Genomic DNA, 17,185 nt, shown 5'->3' with positions numbered 1-17,185 from the left:
TATGATGCCAACATTTCTGCTTCAGAAACCTGTACCATACTACTTAATAACTAATAATGGATGGAAGTTTTGGATGTATTTCCTATTGGCTTTTCATTCATTTGATAAGAATTCACATCTTAAGAGTTACAAACAAGATTTACTCACCTCTAATTAAGAGTAGTGAACCAGATTAACTGAAGGACGAATGAGGGCGTTGGACCGGGCTTAGTTTAAATTGTTAAATTTCAGTTTTCTTTTTGTACATTCCCTGTAGCCATTCTGACAAATTTAGTGTCCTCTAATTTAAAACAGCACTAACGACCATATAGTTACCTGTGAAAGGGATTTATTGGAGCAGCTATGGGTAACCTCTAGTACTGCAGACGTCAAGAGCTTTCTTCATTTACTTTTGTCCTTCCGGTTAGACATTTACAGCATTTTTTTCGGTAGGTTAAATTTCAAGTCTCTTTCAGACAGAAATACTTTTACAGCTCAAAAACTTTGATTATAGAACTAAATGAATTCAATGGCTAATACATCTATGGCGAAGTCTATCTGTTTATGTGCTTCTAAGCTGCAAGCTTTGCAGTATGAAAAAGATAGAAACAAGTCACTGGAAAACAAAGCAAGTCTTTAATTTGAAATATGATTTTGCTGGATAAGACAGGATGTTTGTAGTTGAACAAGGGGCATCATGAAGGAATTCTCAAAGAGAATCATCTGTGGGTACTGTGCTTGTTAATATGTTATTAGAAACTTGAGGAAACAATTATGGAAAAGTTTGAAGCTTCCTAGAGACCTGTCTACAACTGTCATTTGAGCATTTTTGTGTGATTGAAACAACTATTGAACTTTTCTATTTAGATTCAGGAGGTGGCGCAAAAGCTTAAAGAAATAAATAGAGAGACTGAAGAAGAAATGGGTAAACGAGATTTAAGAGAAGAGGCTTTGAGGAACAAAGCAATGGTGTGTACAACTAGTATTTTCTTCTTGGTACTTTGATGTTTTTGTTCTTTCTCAGCTTCCATGTTAGGTAGCCTGTAGATTGTGTATGAAACTTTAATTTCTCCGTTGCAGGTTGCTGCTGACGTCATTGAGGAGTTACGCAATAAAATAAATCTTTTAGAAAGAACGAGAGCAGTTTTTTTGTTCAATCAGACCGCCAGCTGAATGATGGAGTTTTTTTTTTTTTTTTGTTCTCATACACTAATTATTAAGTCTGCAGCTTAAGCGTAACAAATACTAGCAAAAAGCCTAGAGATTTATTGTGTGGAAAGAAGCTGAAAAGGCACAGACCGGAGTTCAAAAATTAGGGTCATGGGTAATCTAGGACCAGTTTGTTCCATTCGTTTGAACCTAGTCATAGACCTTTGTCACAAGTTACGAACTGTACTTGTAGAAGTATGAATGAGAGAAGATTGAGAGTTTTCTGGTGTCGTCTCTTTATCTAGAATTAAGCTACAAAGTGTTCTCATTTTAGTCAGAAATTAAGCTATAAATATTTTTACAAGATAAAAGCTCGCGTGCTCATCAGTAAATTACAAAAGCTCGTGTAGTCATCATTCAACAGCAATCATGGAGAATGTTGCCCATGGTACAGTACACATTCCTCTCAACTGTGCTGTGCCAGATGTAATTGTTTCAGTGCAGTATGTTGCACACGCATTCGGCTGTATCGTATATGACTGCTTGCATAGTAATGGGTGTGGCATGATCTTGAATTATTCAATCAGAGAAGGTTTTCTGTAAGTTTGATTTGGAAAATTCCGAATGACAGTTGTTCCAGTTAGTACATAAACCTTTAAAAAAAAAAAAAAAACCATGCAGTCAATTTATTTTATCATTTCGCCAATTTCTTGAACTCATGAAGCAATCTATATTTTACTATGATTACCCGACACTAGTCGACACCTGTTTTCTTTTATAGTAAAGCCGTAGATAAGCGGAGGCGAGGTGAGATTTTATAGCTGGTATCTAGGGGTGCTGTTCTTGTGGGGTTGTGGGAGGAGATGGACGATGGTACGGTATCCAGGTTCTTGGGTCTCCAAGATTAAATTTTGGTGGTACTGGTGGTGGGGGAGGAGGAAATCGAGGATAATTAGGTATCCAAGTTCTAGGATCTCCAGGATAAGATGCAGGTGGAGGAAGCAGGGGAGGTGCTTGAGGGAAGGGAGTAAGAGGAGGGAATGTGAAGGACGGTGGTGATGGAGGAGGTCTAGGATATGGTACTTGAGGGAAAGGCCACGATGGAAACGGAGGTAAATATGGTAATGGCGGCAGGGGAGGAAGAGATGGTAATGGTGGCAGGGGAGGGAAGGGGAATGACGGAAATGGGGGCAATTGAGGCAAAGGTGGTAACTGGGGCAAGGGGGGCCATGGAATGCTCCCATAGTAGGGAGGAAAATAAGGTAAGAAAAACTTGGAGGAATTGAAAGAGTATGGCAATCTCATCTTTTTATTCCCACATAAGGTGACATTCCTTGTAAATGGTCTATAACTGAGAGCACTCAGGCTGTATATACATTGATTGTTCTGTTTTGATTTGATTGTGATCTCATTAGTTGTTCTCCTAAGCCCCGGAGCGCTGCAAGCCAAAGATAAACTCCCTTTCAAGCTTGCTTCACAGAATGATTGAATATCCGGGTGTCCGGTGCAGTCAATTCCCTCCACGGATGGTATGTCCAGGTTGTAAATTCCATGTCTATTCGTAGTTCTGTTGACTGAGAAGGTTATCTGTTCGGTTGTTCCGGGCGAGATTGCTCTGAATTTGCACTGAATATGCACTTGGGCACCTAACAAAATGTAATCGGGGTGTAAAAATTAGAATCACAACTTTCCAGAGGGCAAAGGGCAAGATTAGACTCTCTATATTCGACGAGTTGTTTGTTTAAAACTTTAATTTGAGGAGTAAAATAGCTTACCTGGCAAGAAGTAGCTGCGCCGTGAGAAAGTGTTATCGTAACATGCATCACAGAAAACTGAACCTTGTACGGTGATATGGGAGGTGGGCTGTAGGGGTTGAGCTAGCAGGACAAGGGGCGGCTGGACGCATAAAGTTGCAAGAAGAAGAAGGAGAAGAAAGAGAAACATTTTGTCATTCACGGAAGCAAACATGGTAGCAAATGGCATGTTGGGAACAGAAGCTTCTATTGATCATTTCTCGTAATGGCTGCTTGGTAGTACTTGTAGCCCATCAAAACCATCTGAATCATTTTCAATATACATTATACCAAAAAAAAAAAGGAAGAAGAAGAAAGAAATTTCTGTATGCATATATAATTGAGCCCGTGAATAGTTTGGTGGGAGGACCAACTGTGTATTTTAATTCCAAGTTGGAAACAGTTTAGGGCGTACGTTTATGATTTAACAATGCAAACCAATGCATGTGAACTGATTGAAGTAACCTTCTGGCGGATGGTGGGGATTGTAAGGCTAGAATCATGAGAAGCATAGAAGAACATGAATAATATTCACGGGCCGTATGGAGGATGGCACGATGGGAGGGAGGGATCTCAGTTGTGGGTCGCAAGGATGAAGCAGAAGAAGGTTAAATTCCCAGCTGTCGATGATCGAAACATGTGTCAAGTCAACATATGCTTTTATGAAGACATATCTCCTGATCAGATCAGTTGCCTGTATTTTGTACTTCACAGTCACGGGTTGCCATCACGAAGCATTAACACTCCTTATAACACTTGCTGAGGGAATGAGAAAGGAAAACTCTGAAGACGCGATGAAAAGTAAAAAGTGTTTGTAGTCAAGAATAATAATAATAATATTGTCTTGTTTCGATTGTTTTGTTGTCTCGTAAACCTTGCGAAGCATGCCATGCCATGCCAAAATATGAATCATTATTTTACTACTACTATACTAAAAAGCCAATAGGAGGATGGATACTCGTACTCTGGGTGGACTACACCTAAAATTTAGCCGATTCGATGCATGAGTTTTGGCCAACATGATTGATGCAATAATTCATGCAAATGATCAACTTTTACTGCATGCAATAGTTTTGGAAGACGATGGGCATCTCCGGATTGTCATTTCATCCGCAAGCACTCTTCAGTACTCTCTGACTCTGGGTTGAGTTTATCTTAACACTGCGTGGCCTCAGCATCTTTTCTTGGCTACGATAAGTCATTTGGTTATCTCAACTGTTTCCAAGTTGCTTCTTCTGTAATCCATAACTGGGGAGGGGAATATCGATCACTCGCTGCTAAGGGCGTCATTTCTGAGATCAATTTCGAAGGCAAACAAGGCGCGCGGCAAATCTTCTTGATAGATAACAAATCACTTTGGCTCTTTCCTTTTTTCGACTATATCACGAATTGACCTTCAAACGAGATGTGATTCCTGAGTAAGATCATTGAAACTTTGACGCGCATTCTGTAAGCTAGATCGACGACGGTGAAGGCTACAGCAGCATGGAGCCTGGTTCGACTTCGATCGTCAAATGTCAATACCCCTTTTGATAAGACGACCCCCTTTTAAAAGCCTGACATGTTTCCATATGGAAGGAAGCTGGCTGAGTTTCTCATTTCTCTCTGCAATCACACATCAAGAAGTTTCGCTGGCTTAAAGCTGTGTGCACTACTAGTCTTCCATTCAGAAGAAAAAAAAAAAAAAAGGGTTGTGTGCACTAACATAACATCATCATACTCGGTGCGATAATAAATGTAGTACTGTAGTTTCTAAGATAAATAACATGCAACTCTATCCATCCAATGAATGCAAAAATTAGAAAGCAGCTAGAGCAAAGGTCCAGGACCAGCATTTACGCTGGATTTTTGGATGTTCCTTTCCATAAGAATAAGAATCATAGCTTGTGTTATTTACGATTTAGTTGGGAATGAATTGTTCTCAATCTAAATGAAAGAAAAAATTTTACGATAAATTGCTTGAAAATTGACAATTCTAAATAAAAAATTCAAAGAGGAGATTATTGATAGCTGGGTCATGCATATTAGAGACACCGCCGTTCATTTTATAGTTTGATCCTAACTGGAAACTGGAAGACGTGATGCATCATTGTAAGGCTAATCATCAATCAACGTGCAAACATTCTTACAAAAGTCTTGTCCAAAATAATTTTGAGAAGACAACTCAAAATCTGCAACAAAAATAACAAGGAGGAGTGTTGGAATATCAATGCAATTTCTACTGCAAATTTCTAATTTTAGAATAGTTATTGGCTGATTATTACAGTTGTTCCGTCATTTATAGTCTTCTTACTAGTTCAACTATCTTTGATTTTTTTTCAGTATTTTTGTTAAGCTTGTTCATTAGGAGATGCTTTTGTTAAGCTTTTTCATTAGGAGATGCTTGCGTTTAATTTGTGAGGAGGGCAGATGATTAATAAAAAAAAAAAAATTATAAGAATCTCAGCCCCTCCGGGACGTTCCAGTCTAGCGACAGGCCCAATGGGATGGCAAACAAAAGAGTTTAGGAGAGCGTGTAGCGAGGTACAAAGCCCTTTGGGCTGTATTGAGTGGAGCAAACCCGCATCTCCTGGCTCAGGAATTCTTGACGCGAGATCTTTTCTTGGGCCGTTGCACAACGGTTGATCGAAACTAACTTTCAAACTGTTTAGCCCACAAGTCTCTGTTAACCCATTCCAAATCCAGTGTTCCTTATTAATTAGATCATTCTCTTTGAACCCACAACCATGTTCGACCACCCAATTGACCATGAAATTTTGTAAATTTGCACTAGGGATTATCATCGTTCGACTTCTCTCTCAAATAAGAAAATGATTATTCCATTTTCTTATGTTATCTGACGTGGATCAGTAATATCAAGGTCTTCATATTGTTGTGACAGTTAACGTAAGGTTAGTTGAGGTAGGAGCTTTGATGCCCTGTCTTCGACAAGTCATTTATAACATTTATTTTCAAATTAGAGGAAAAGTATAATACATACATATATATATCCATTGTACGATATTGGGTTGAACGAAAAAAGAGTTCATTTGACCAACCAAAGAGGCAGAAGTCTGCGGCACAGATACTTTACATATTCTACAGTATTTTTGTAAAAAAAAAAAAAAAAAAAAAGAGGAATGTATTACGCATTACCAAGATTCAAAATGACAAAAATGTAGTGTACCATACGTAACAAAGAAAAGAAAAGGAGATCGATGGTTTCATTGAACTCTTAAACTCTATACAATGGAGGAGTCGAGTACATTTACTTGCTAAAAAACAGGTGAGCATAAACTCGATGGAGAATTAGTCTTGGGGAGAAAAAAAAAGGAAACCCGCTGGGCAGATGGGTTCAAAATGGAGGAATCCAATTGGCCTATAACAAAATAAAAGCGCAAACCAATATTTAGTCCTCTCCCTGCTCTGCCCCGTTCCTTGTTAAACCGTGCATGTGTATGGGATGGAAATTCATCAATTAATACTACTAGCTAGTTAGCAGTAGATGAAGATGAGAGACGTAAATACTAGCAGTATTGATTAATTATATATGCATACATATATATATATAAATATATTTTTTTAAAGCCAAAGAGCTCCGGCTTCTTTGAGGAGGGGGACCAATGTCCCGTTGATATGGGAAGCCATGACCCTGTCCATGGCACCCACGAGCTTCCCTCCGATGAACACCACCGGAACAGGCGGCGAGTTCCCAAGGAGCCTGATGAGAGCCCTCTCGATTTCTTTGCCCCTGGGGTCTTGATCCAGCTCGTAAACAGTCGGGTTCACTCCCATCCCGCAAAACAGCCTCTTGACTGCATGGCACATGCAGCAAGTGCTCATGCTGAATACCACCACCGCACTCCCCGATGCCAGCCTCACCACCCTCTCCAACGGGTCCGCTCCTCCCATGCTGATGCCGTGCCTCACCCCAGCCGCCGGTGGGGCAGCTGCATAGTAGCCCCATGACTCGGCCGCCGCCTCCTGGTAATGCATTCTTCTCGATTTTGATTACGTATCACGCTTCGATCTGAAGGACCTACGTGTTGTACGACAATTAGCAAGTTAACGTGAATACAGTAAGGGTGAGATTTGAGAAAGAGTTCTCTTGTAAGCAGAAGCAGTACGAGGAAGTTTTTAAGGCGGGGATCGAATTCTATTGTGGATGCTGCGATATATATATATATATATATATGTATGTATATAAGGTGTGAGGAAGAGATGGAGAATGGAGGACGGTGGATGGTGTGTTTATATAGGAGTGAGTGAAGTGCCCGTATTTGTAGTACAGAAGAAGAAGTAGAGTATTGAAGTAGTGAATACTGGAATAGTAGCAGTGTAGCATTCGGCTTTAAGGATTCATTTTCATTATTAATATTAGGAGGAGTAATACTGGAACACCGGCATTTTGGTACCTGTGCTGGGAGAGGGAGGGCCGGGGGATGGGGAGGGGGTTTGTCTGATGTTGTCGCAACGCGTGCTCAGGGAAATCGACCTACGTAGTCTTTTGCTCTAAAAGGATAGGGCAAAAAATTTGTACGCACATTTCTTTGACCTTTTGTTGCAGTACATACTCCTTCAGTAGAGTAGAGTAGTAGACAACACAGAGACAACGGGTCTGAAAATGAAATTTTCTTTTGCCTTCATTTACTAAGCAGAAGCTGGAAAAGCCGAAAAGGTGGCAGCAGCTGAAGGCGGCGACATGGGATACGTCTACTCTCTCTAGAGGATTAAAACTCCCCACCCCACCCCTTCCCAAAAAAAAAGAATGAAGAAGCACTAGGAAGCACCGGTACGTACGTCGGGGTAGGGCTTTTTTTAAAAAAAAAAATTATAACGTTAATATTTTTATAACCTAATTTATCTTATCCTAGAAGAAGAGGGAGTCTAAAAAGATTATGTAAAGACTAATAAACATATAGATTTAATTAGACCAAAAAAATATTTTAACACTTTTTTTACATTTTTTCAGTGTATATAAGATTTGAATTTCCGACCTACAGTTCAAAAATGGACTTAACCTCTTTTTGATGTTCACTTAACCAAAAATTATGTAAAGACTAATAAATATATAAATTTGATCAGACCAAAAAGATATTTTGATACTTCTTTTGTATTTTTTTAATGCAAATGAGATTTAAACTTCCGACCTAACCTACCATTCAAAAATGGACTTAACCTCTTTTTGATGTTCACTAAACCAAAACTCCTTGGTTAGGGGCTTATTTGGTTCCGGGGACTTTGTACAAGAGTGATTTTTTAGAGGCTAGGGAGACATGAAAGCAGGCTTTTTCAGTGAAACCTACACTGCTGCTGCGAGGTATGTTAGTTCGTTTAAAGAAAGAAAGAAAAAGAGAGAGATAGAGAGAGGTGAAGAACAAAGAGAGGGGAATGGAATGACTCGGATTTTTTTTTTCTTTTTTAAAATAGACGGCTGTCTCTGTCCTTGTTGTCGGGGCTTTGCTCTGCTGTTGTGGGCAGCACTATTAATTAATAAATACTAGTACTCCTAGTATTGCTTCCTATCGCATTTTGCTTTATGACGTGACCTTAATAGGACGCTGCCCTTCGCCCAACCCAACCCCTGCCCCCTCCGGCCCTCCCCTACCCCAATCGTTTCTGTATTAATTAACTTTGATGCTTTAATCTAGATAAACAATTAAGACTATGGTGCAACGTTCTTAAAGATTTGGTAGTTACTGACTAGTCTAACTTAATGCTGCCTCTTTCTAACAAGAGGGAGAGAGCGTGCGTGTGCGTGTGTGTGTGCATGTGCGTGTTTGTTTTTTTCTATTAATCTTCATTTTGACTGTGATTATGTTAAAATTAGCAAGGCCATGCCAATACTAAAGATTGCTAGCAGATTGGGATTTGGGTTCTGATTTTCTTGGTATGTGGAAATTGACTGAGTCAGTTTTCGCTCTAATTTTCATTTCCACACTTAGTATAGACTATAGAGGCGAGTAGTTTATCATCAGTGAATAGTGCAATACAGTGTAGAGATGTTTGCAGAACATCAGACGATAGTTAGTTAAGTCAGTCAGAAACAAGTAACTATACATGGTTAGGCACCACCATTTTTCGTAGAGATGCTCAATTCATTGGTACATGCTGAATTTATTAGAACATGTAACGCATCTAAATCGACAGTGACGATCCTTAAAATGCTTCTACACACACATATATATATGGGATATCAATAGTTTTCCTCTGTTTACTCTTTAACCTTTTAATTATTGTAAAAATTTATGTGGATAACCATTTGCTTCTCTCGACGGAGGAGATGTAATGCCACAATGCATCATGTTGGAATAATGAGGACTGGAGAGAAAGACGGTCCATTGTTCTGTTCTTTCGACAAACAAGCAAAGAACACAGTGTAATATTACGATAACACTACTATAACGACATCCCTCTAGCATCATGTAGTATTTTGTCTTAAGTACTAGTAGTATCAGTTTTTTTATTTTTTTTTATTTTGGGGGGGGGGGGGTTGTGTATGTGTGTGTGGTAAGTGGTAAGGATCAAGGCTTTTAGTGAGTGAGTTGCTAGTCCGAAGTTGTTTTTGGGCAAATAAGGTACTCACACGGCTAAAAGTAGAAAAAAAAGGTGGTGGGCAAAAATTGGCCGTGATTAAGGCTTTGGAGCATATATATGCACGATGTTGTACTCACTTCTACGGGTGTAAATTAACATAATTCTTATTTAGACTTGCGAGTAGTTCGATTAAACGTTCGACTCGAACTCGTCGTTGGTCGAGTTCAAATTACTTGATAAAGTAATTGAGTTGAGTTCAAATAGAAAAAATCAAAATTCAAGTACTCGTCAAGCTTTTATCAAGTAGCGCATTTATAAGTAGAAAAAAAAATCAAAACTCAAATGCTCGTCGAGTTTTATTAAATAGTATATTTATAAGTTAAAAAAAATCAAAATTCAAGTACTCGTTGAATTTTATCAAATAGTGTATTTATAATATACTGGTTTTTAATTATTTATTATAAAATTATGAAATTTAGTGAAAAACTAGTTTGAAAACTTAATTGAGCTAGATTAAGCTTGTTTGAGCTCAATTACACTCGATTGAGTGCGATTTGATTGAGTTCAACTAAGATAAAAATATATATATATAGGTCCAAATTTGAATTTAAACTCAACGAGTTTGGGCTCGAACATGAACATTCTTATTCAAGTATACGAGTGGTGAACATATCCAACCGGACTCAACTCGATAACAAATCTACTTGATATATTAATGATGTCATTCCATGAGGACGTATTGAGCACGCACCCGAGCGCACAGTGGCAGCCGTGACTTCTGATGTCACTAACGAGTTTGGGAATGAGTTTTAACTTAAAAACGAAGTGCAAATTATGAAATTGTTACATACTCGTGGTAGTAATGAACGTTGGAGTAATATCGCGCGAGCGACATGCAGGCAGCAAAAGTGAATCCTTTTACCCTTTTGGCAGAGGCAATAAACGAAGAGTAAACCAGCCCCTCCCCTCATGAGTATCATAACATTTTTTTGCCGCAGCATATATAACAAAAGTGTTGACTGCTGATAGAAAAAGAAAAAGGAGCAAAGAATGGGCAAAATATAAAGAGCAAGAGCAGTAGAAGGAATTAATGGGCATGTCCACCTAAAGAAGCGACAATGGGTGGGCAGTTCCAAGGAGAAAAAAGGGAGTTGCGCGTGCACATGACTGAAGCATTGGCAGTCGGGCGGCGGGCCGGTGGGGGAGCGTAAGTACGGATGCGGCGAAAACCGGCGAAAGCATGGGGACCCATTTCCTTCTTCCTCCGACCGCAAACTAATCTTCCCTCACTTTTTTGTCCCTGGAGCTGGGATCATCATTTCTTATTCCTTTCTTTCTTTTTAATTCTAATCTTCCATCGTGATCATAATCTAATTTGACTGCCACCTGCAGGCATTAGGCATCAGCATGCACGCATCACATCTCTCTCTCTCTCTCTCTCCCGAGTGTTGACCGACGAACAGCTTACCCAAAAGAAAGAAAGCAAGAAAGAAAGAAGGACATGAATCCCTTTAAAGCATGTGATCTTGTAAATCTGATGTCATGCTCCCAATCCTCCCATGTTTCTGATTCTCTTGCAGGCAAAGATTTATTTACTCGTACTGTTTTATTTCTTCTTTTCTCTCATCCTCTTTTATTTTGTCGTACGTTACCATGCGGCCTCTTCTTTATTGTTTGCTTTCACTTTCGTTTTGGGCTTTGTTGTTTCTTTTTGGGGTAGCCATTGTCCCTCGTCAACAAAAGCTAAGGTCTCATCCACCCACATGCCATTGGGCGTCTATCTTAAATAACTACTTTTTCACACAAGCACAGATCGATTGTGGATCCGTAATTGGGCTGGCCAAGTATCGCGCTTCCCTTGCCATTTCATCTTTGCCCCTGGCTCCGCCGGCATTTTGTTCATCTTGACGTCTAACTAACTTAGATATTTTTCTTCTAATTAGGGATTTATCTTTTCCATACTGTTCATGTAAACACTGACAGATTCAAATATATATATATATATATTACATCATCTTAGTTTAAATTTATATATCAAACTTAATTTACATGTGTGTTATGCGTAGATGAACCCCGTTGGCATAATTTGTGTTCTTCTAATTATCATATATGGTTGGTTGATTGTTCTTTTTCTTGGAAGCTTCTAAATCTGATGGTTTTCGGTGCTGAATGCAGGTATGTTTGATGTTTTAGCCCATATTGAAAAAGATGTTACAGGCCTATTTACTTGGATTAATGAGAGTGATGGTAAGCTGATTGCGAATCCGCAGATGGTTAAGTTGCATTCATTTGATCCTGAGGCAGGGACTGCGATGTAGCATCAGTTTGAATAGAACCTTAATTTGTTGAAAGCTCTGCAGATAAGTCTGAGGTTTATTCTCTTCAAATGCAGATACACAAGGTCGACACTTTGGTATCATACAAGAATGATAAATGGGACGAGCCATGAAGTTCAAGGTTGTGTTGACTTGTGTTGTTTGAGTCCTCGTTTTTATGCAATTGCGATCTAATAGTTGTTGTGATTTGATTCACATTTTTTACTATCTCTATAATCTCATTCCAAATCTACCCTTGTGTCATCTCATTCTTTAGTACAAAAACATGAGTATATTGACAGCAAAAATAAAAAGCATGAAGGTTTAATTCTAATAAGACAAAATATAACATGTTTTTTTAAATATAAAGAGTTAATGAGGGTTTTGCAAGTTATAAAATGTTATTTTCTTTATTATAAAGTGTTTTTAGTTAATTTAAAAAGTATCATAAATAGTTTACTTTTTTTTTTGAATTTCTAATTTTGTCATCCAAGTAAACAACTGAAAAATAGAAATACACAAAATTTTAAAAATTACATATAAACTTTTCCTTTTAAAATAAACTGCCAGATTTTATTGATAGAGAACTGAAGCAATTACATAGTAACAGAGGCTACCTATACATCAATGAAGCTATACAAATATTTACAGCCCAAAAATGTATACAACTCATCAAAATCTATCAAAGCCCTTATGGGCCAAGCTCTCCTGAGTCTTTGGCACACTTCCATGAAGCACCAATGTATTGGGTGGTATCAATAATCTAACCTACTATAGCCACAGTTTGTACGTGTTCTCAAATTTGTACAAAAAGTTAGATTCTTGTACAATATCTCAAGTTATTTTTATTAGTATTTTATAATTTTAAATATTTCCATATTTCTTACCAAACCAATGACACAAGAATTATCAAAAGGTCTTTCGACCACATTTTTAACTTTAAATTTCTATTAAAGAACCACACTGACCAAGTTTACTTAAAAAATAAAATTGGCATGTTACAATAATTAAGAGATCATAAGAAGAGGGTAAATCTGGTATTATCTTTCCAAGATATACACAAAAAAATTACCCTTAGAAGGGGGAGGGAGGGGGGTGCGGCAATGGTGGTTATGGGTGGTAGTATTAATTTTTAAAAAGTACTCTAAAAACATTTTAATTTTAAAAGGTACCCCAAAAAATATTTCAAAAATCCCTCTAAAAATTACAAAAAACATCTACAAGTAAAAATTTTTCATATATACCTGCTGCTGCAATAAAATATTTCAAAATACCCCCAAAAATAGTTAAACCAAACATACCCGAAATTTGTAGTAAAAAAAGATTTGATATATTTTGTTTCTTATTTATTTGTAACCTATAATGGATTTATTAATTTAATTTTGATTTTTTACTATTGACTGTTATTTTAACGAGAAAAATAACGTTGAAACTTTAACCCAAGCCATGGGAAAGTTATGCATTAAAGCATCAAACCATAGAAAGGTAAGTGTCAATTTACCCTTTTTTTTAAGACTAGTTCCAACAATAACAAAAACAAGGTCATGATCCGAAAAGTGCATCAACTAGGAGGCATTGCATAGACTCTGTGCAAACAATACAACAAAAAATTTCCTAACTATGGGACAAAAACGTGTTAGAATCCTAGCTATATCCGATTACAATAAGAAGAAATGCACACAAAAATAAACTTTTTTTTTTGGGGTGGGGAACCAAAATAGTGAAGAAGAAGGAAGAAGGGAGCAAGAGTCTTGCTTTGGTTTAAGAATTACTATCTCCTCCTGCCCATGGAGGTAGGATTGCCATCAAAAAGTTCTTCAATTAAGGCCTCAATGTCTTCGGGCTGATACTTAATGTACTTCTCAACTTGCTTGGAACTATCTAAATACTGTCTAAACTTGCCTAAGAAAGAGCGGTAAGCGGGTATAACCACCGCGGCCACGGAGAGTCTTAGCTCCGTACGAAGCTGGTCGTCGCTAACCACCCACGTACTCTGTAACTTGTGTATCTCCTCCAACATTGTATTGAAATTCTTGAACCTCTCCTTCAACGTTGGCTTGTTCACTTTCCCGTTAACTAGCAACCCCTCGTGGCTCAAGCTGTGCAATAATCTCACCCACGATTCCCTTTGGTAGTTCTTGTGAAACTGCCGCACGACAGTTGATCTTCTCCTACACCAATTGTCGCCCATCACTTGGTGAATCTCAGTGGACCCCTTCGCCTTCTGCAGTATGTACCTCCCATTATTCATCAAGAATATGTAACGCAAAGAAGGGTCCTTGTACAGCAACGACTTGGCTTCCAGATTCGCGTCCAAAAGATCCATAACTGTCACTACCTGCACCGAGAACCGGGTCGTACTCGCCTCGTGTTCCAAATTGTGCGGGCTGCTCTCCCCCTCTCTTTCTTCATGTTTTGTATATTTAGCCGGACGCGAATCACATAAAGAATGATTTTGATCCAATCCTGCTTGCTTTTCAAAGATTTTCTCCAGCGTGCCTTTGTACTCGCATGCATACTTGAGATAATTCAGCACGTAACGAGTAAGCGGGTGCACTGCCCCACCTGGGACCGCAGTCTTGGCGACGTCGTTCTTGATGGAATTCTCCAAATCCAGAAATATGTTGATGGCTGCCTCGCCAAGGCGGCCAGCAGCGGCGGAGACCTCTGACCTCAATTCGTGCTCGCAGCAATCATCGTCGGTGATTATGGAGGGTATGAGATCGAGAAGCGTCTCGTACATGTCGAGGAATTTGAAGAGCTTCTCTGCGGAGCGCTTGGTGAGTGACACCGCCCCGGCGAAATCAAGAAACTGAATCACCACGGCCCGAGCCAAATTGCTGAAGATGCTGGTGGAAAGGGAAGGATGGTGGGCGAAAACGGTCTCTCCCAGCTGTTTTTCCGCGGGGAAGAGTAACTTGGAGCAATGCTTGACGATGGTTAGCCACCTCTTGATCTCTGTTTCGAGAGATTCCCAAGACATCCTCAAACGTCGTCCATGTTCAACTTGTCGTATTCGAGCTTCTTCAATTGCTGGTTGAAAATGCTCCTTCTGGAGATGGAGTACACCTGACAGCACTCCTTCTCGTATCCTGCTGATATCATCGCCGATGCAATTCGATTCATTTTGGTGACGGTGTCCGGGGAATACCCTGGAAAATCGTCCTCCCCATCATTATGATCACCGTTCATGGAGGAGGACTGACGATGATGATCGGATGAGTCCTTGTCCTTGGAACTGAAAGAAGAGTTTTTGGCGATCCGCTGCTGGTGGTGATGGTGGGTGTTAGGATTGACGGAATCGGGAGGAGGAGGAAGCTTAGAATCTTCCAGCAAAAAACGCATTTCTTCCTCGAGGAAGGCCATTGCCTTCTGCAAAACGAAGCTGGTTCTGTTCAATGTTTCGGAGGGTGGGAACTCGCTGAAGGCGTTGGTTAGCTTGGACAGGCGCATCACGGCTTCGATGAAGAAGGCGTCTTCCTCCGTCATTTTCTTGACCCTCTTTCTAGCAGTTTCGCCTGAATGGGAGTAGTAGTTGTCAATTCTTGATTCTATGATCTTGGAGAATGCCTCCACCGTATGAGGAACCTCCGGGGGATTGGACTTGTCGTCATCGGCAAGAGAGTCGGCGTACCTATTGATATCCTCAGAGACTTGTTCAACGTCCTCCTGGCCGTTACTAATAATACTAGAAGTGCATTCTCCAGAAGCAGCGCCGGAATGCGGGCTAAAACTTGATTTCTGATCGGGGCACGAAACATCGCCCTGTGAGGCAGACTGCTGGGGACGTGTAGGACTAGAAGAAGCAGTAATACTACTACAAGTAGAACCAGTTTCGACAGAGCTGTTGAATTTTTCAGGAGGAGGTTGGTTTCTATTATTCTCCTCTGTTGTTGGCTGCATTTTTTGTCAAAAAAAAAAATATTAAAAATTTATGGATTGATGAAATTCTGTTAAAATGTTGCTTGAAATGGCGGGATTATCATTATGGGAAATAAAAGCAGTAGCTGGTTATTTAGTTGGAATGGCGGAAAGAGGAGAGGAAGCAAGATTGGAATGGGAGGAGCAGCGGGTGACAGTTTTACGTTTACGGGGCGGAGGCTCTTGTTTTTTGATGACGTTTGATGCTGGAGCCTGGAGGGAGCAGTGTGCGTTTTTTTGTGGTCTGAACTCTTGAAAGTCTTTTGGGAAGTTGTTGGAAGTGGTTTGTTTTTATTTTGTTTGTTTTTTTTCGGAAGGTGGAAGGTGGTAGTTGACCGTTGACCCCGCTTGCCAGGCTGCTTGCTTGTGTTGTTTATGCTTCCCACGATCGATCTTTCATGCGTCTCTGAAATATTTCTTTTTTTTTTTTTACTCTTTTATTTTTTTGGATCCGGTCATAGGTATCGGTCTGGTGCACCATTTTCTGCTGCCACGATATTTTTAGCACTAAATTTACTCAATTGTCCAGTAGTAGCACTGCTTCATTCTTTAAAAATTCAACCTTTTTTGTCCATTTGCCTTTCTCCCCTCGGTTCAAGCAACACCACACGACCATTGGGCAGCCTAGCATGATTCATTTAGCAGGCGGCCATTGGATATTGTGGATGTTTGAAGGCCTTTTCTGTGGAGTTTGTGCAGCAGCCCTTGGGCCGAAGATAGATTTGGTCCGGTCACAGATGGGCTCCTAGTGGTGGGCTTGGTGGTCTTAGTTGGTAAACGCCGGGGTTGTTTGGAGAATATCTGCAGTAGGGGTAGGCCTGTCAACGGGTCGGGTCTAGACCCGGATCCGGACCGGATCCGTGTAATTTATTGCGGGGTATGGGTAGGGATTTAATTCCGTTTCTCGAATCCGGATCCGGATCCGTTTTGTCAAACAAAAAAACGGGTTGGATACGAAATATAGTATTCCGACCCGTATTAGACCCAAATCCGGATATAAATGAATTAATAATTTAAAAAATATATATTTATCAATATAATTTGATTAGAGTGATGTATTTGAGTAAAGTCAATTTGATTTCTTTTCTTATTTGGTTTTTTCTTTGCATTAGTTAGAAATTAGTTTACAAATATATTTTTTTCTCATTTTTATTAGAAATTATAAATTTTGCTAAATTTGTTCGGGTAGACCCGACCCGGATCCGGGACCCGCCGGATTCGGATCCGGAACATAGAATAAAAGACCCATCGGGTAAACGGGTCGGATATTTTAATTCGGGTTCGGGTTCGGAATAATGAATTTCAGCCCGGACCCGGCCCGTTGACAGCCCTAAGTAGGGGGTGGGCAAAATTATCCGCTAACCCGAAAACTCGTTATATCCGATCCGATCCGAAAATTAGGATACCTAATTTGTATTATTTGATCGGATAAAAAAGGGTCAAGTACCAGCTAAGATACGGGGCAGGTTAAGGTCACATAATAAAAAATTCGTGAGTATCCAACCCGCTCCG

The 17,185-nt window shown here is 39.6% G+C and overlaps 3 protein-coding genes across 3 annotated transcripts; all 3 read right to left on the bottom strand.

The window, feature by feature from the left end:
- Positions 1-1,812: 1,812 nt before the first annotated feature.
- LOC113754219 (RNA-binding protein 12) lies at positions 1,813-3,103 on the bottom strand. The gene is made up of 2 exons (XM_027298578.1): positions 2,904-3,103; positions 1,813-2,774 (listed from the first exon to the last, which is right to left on the bottom strand). Exons 1-2 carry the CDS (start codon positions 3,094-3,096, stop codon positions 1,957-1,959), a joined length of 1,011 nt encoding a protein of 336 aa, XP_027154379.1. The 5' UTR covers positions 3,097-3,103; the 3' UTR covers positions 1,813-1,956.
- Positions 3,104-6,482: 3,379 nt separating this feature from the next.
- LOC113752715 (glutaredoxin-C1-like) lies at positions 6,483-6,896 on the bottom strand. The gene has a single exon (XM_027296792.1). The coding sequence runs from the start codon at positions 6,894-6,896 to the stop codon at positions 6,483-6,485; it is 414 nt and encodes a 137-aa protein (XP_027152593.1).
- Positions 6,897-13,523: 6,627 nt separating this feature from the next.
- LOC113752714 (exocyst complex component EXO70B1) lies at positions 13,524-15,655 on the bottom strand. Its single transcript, XM_027296791.1, is given in 2 exon segments — positions 13,524-14,740; positions 14,743-15,655. Coding segments are annotated over 2 exon segments (2,130 nt in total).
- Positions 15,656-17,185: the final 1,530 nt, after the last annotated feature.

This window comes from Coffea eugenioides, chromosome 11 (assembly GCF_003713205.1).
Source record: "Coffea eugenioides isolate CCC68of chromosome 11, Ceug_1.0, whole genome shotgun sequence".
Classification (NCBI taxonomy): Eukaryota; Viridiplantae; Streptophyta; class Magnoliopsida; order Gentianales; family Rubiaceae; genus Coffea; species Coffea eugenioides.
This window is presented reverse-complemented; position numbering and strand designations above follow the sequence as displayed.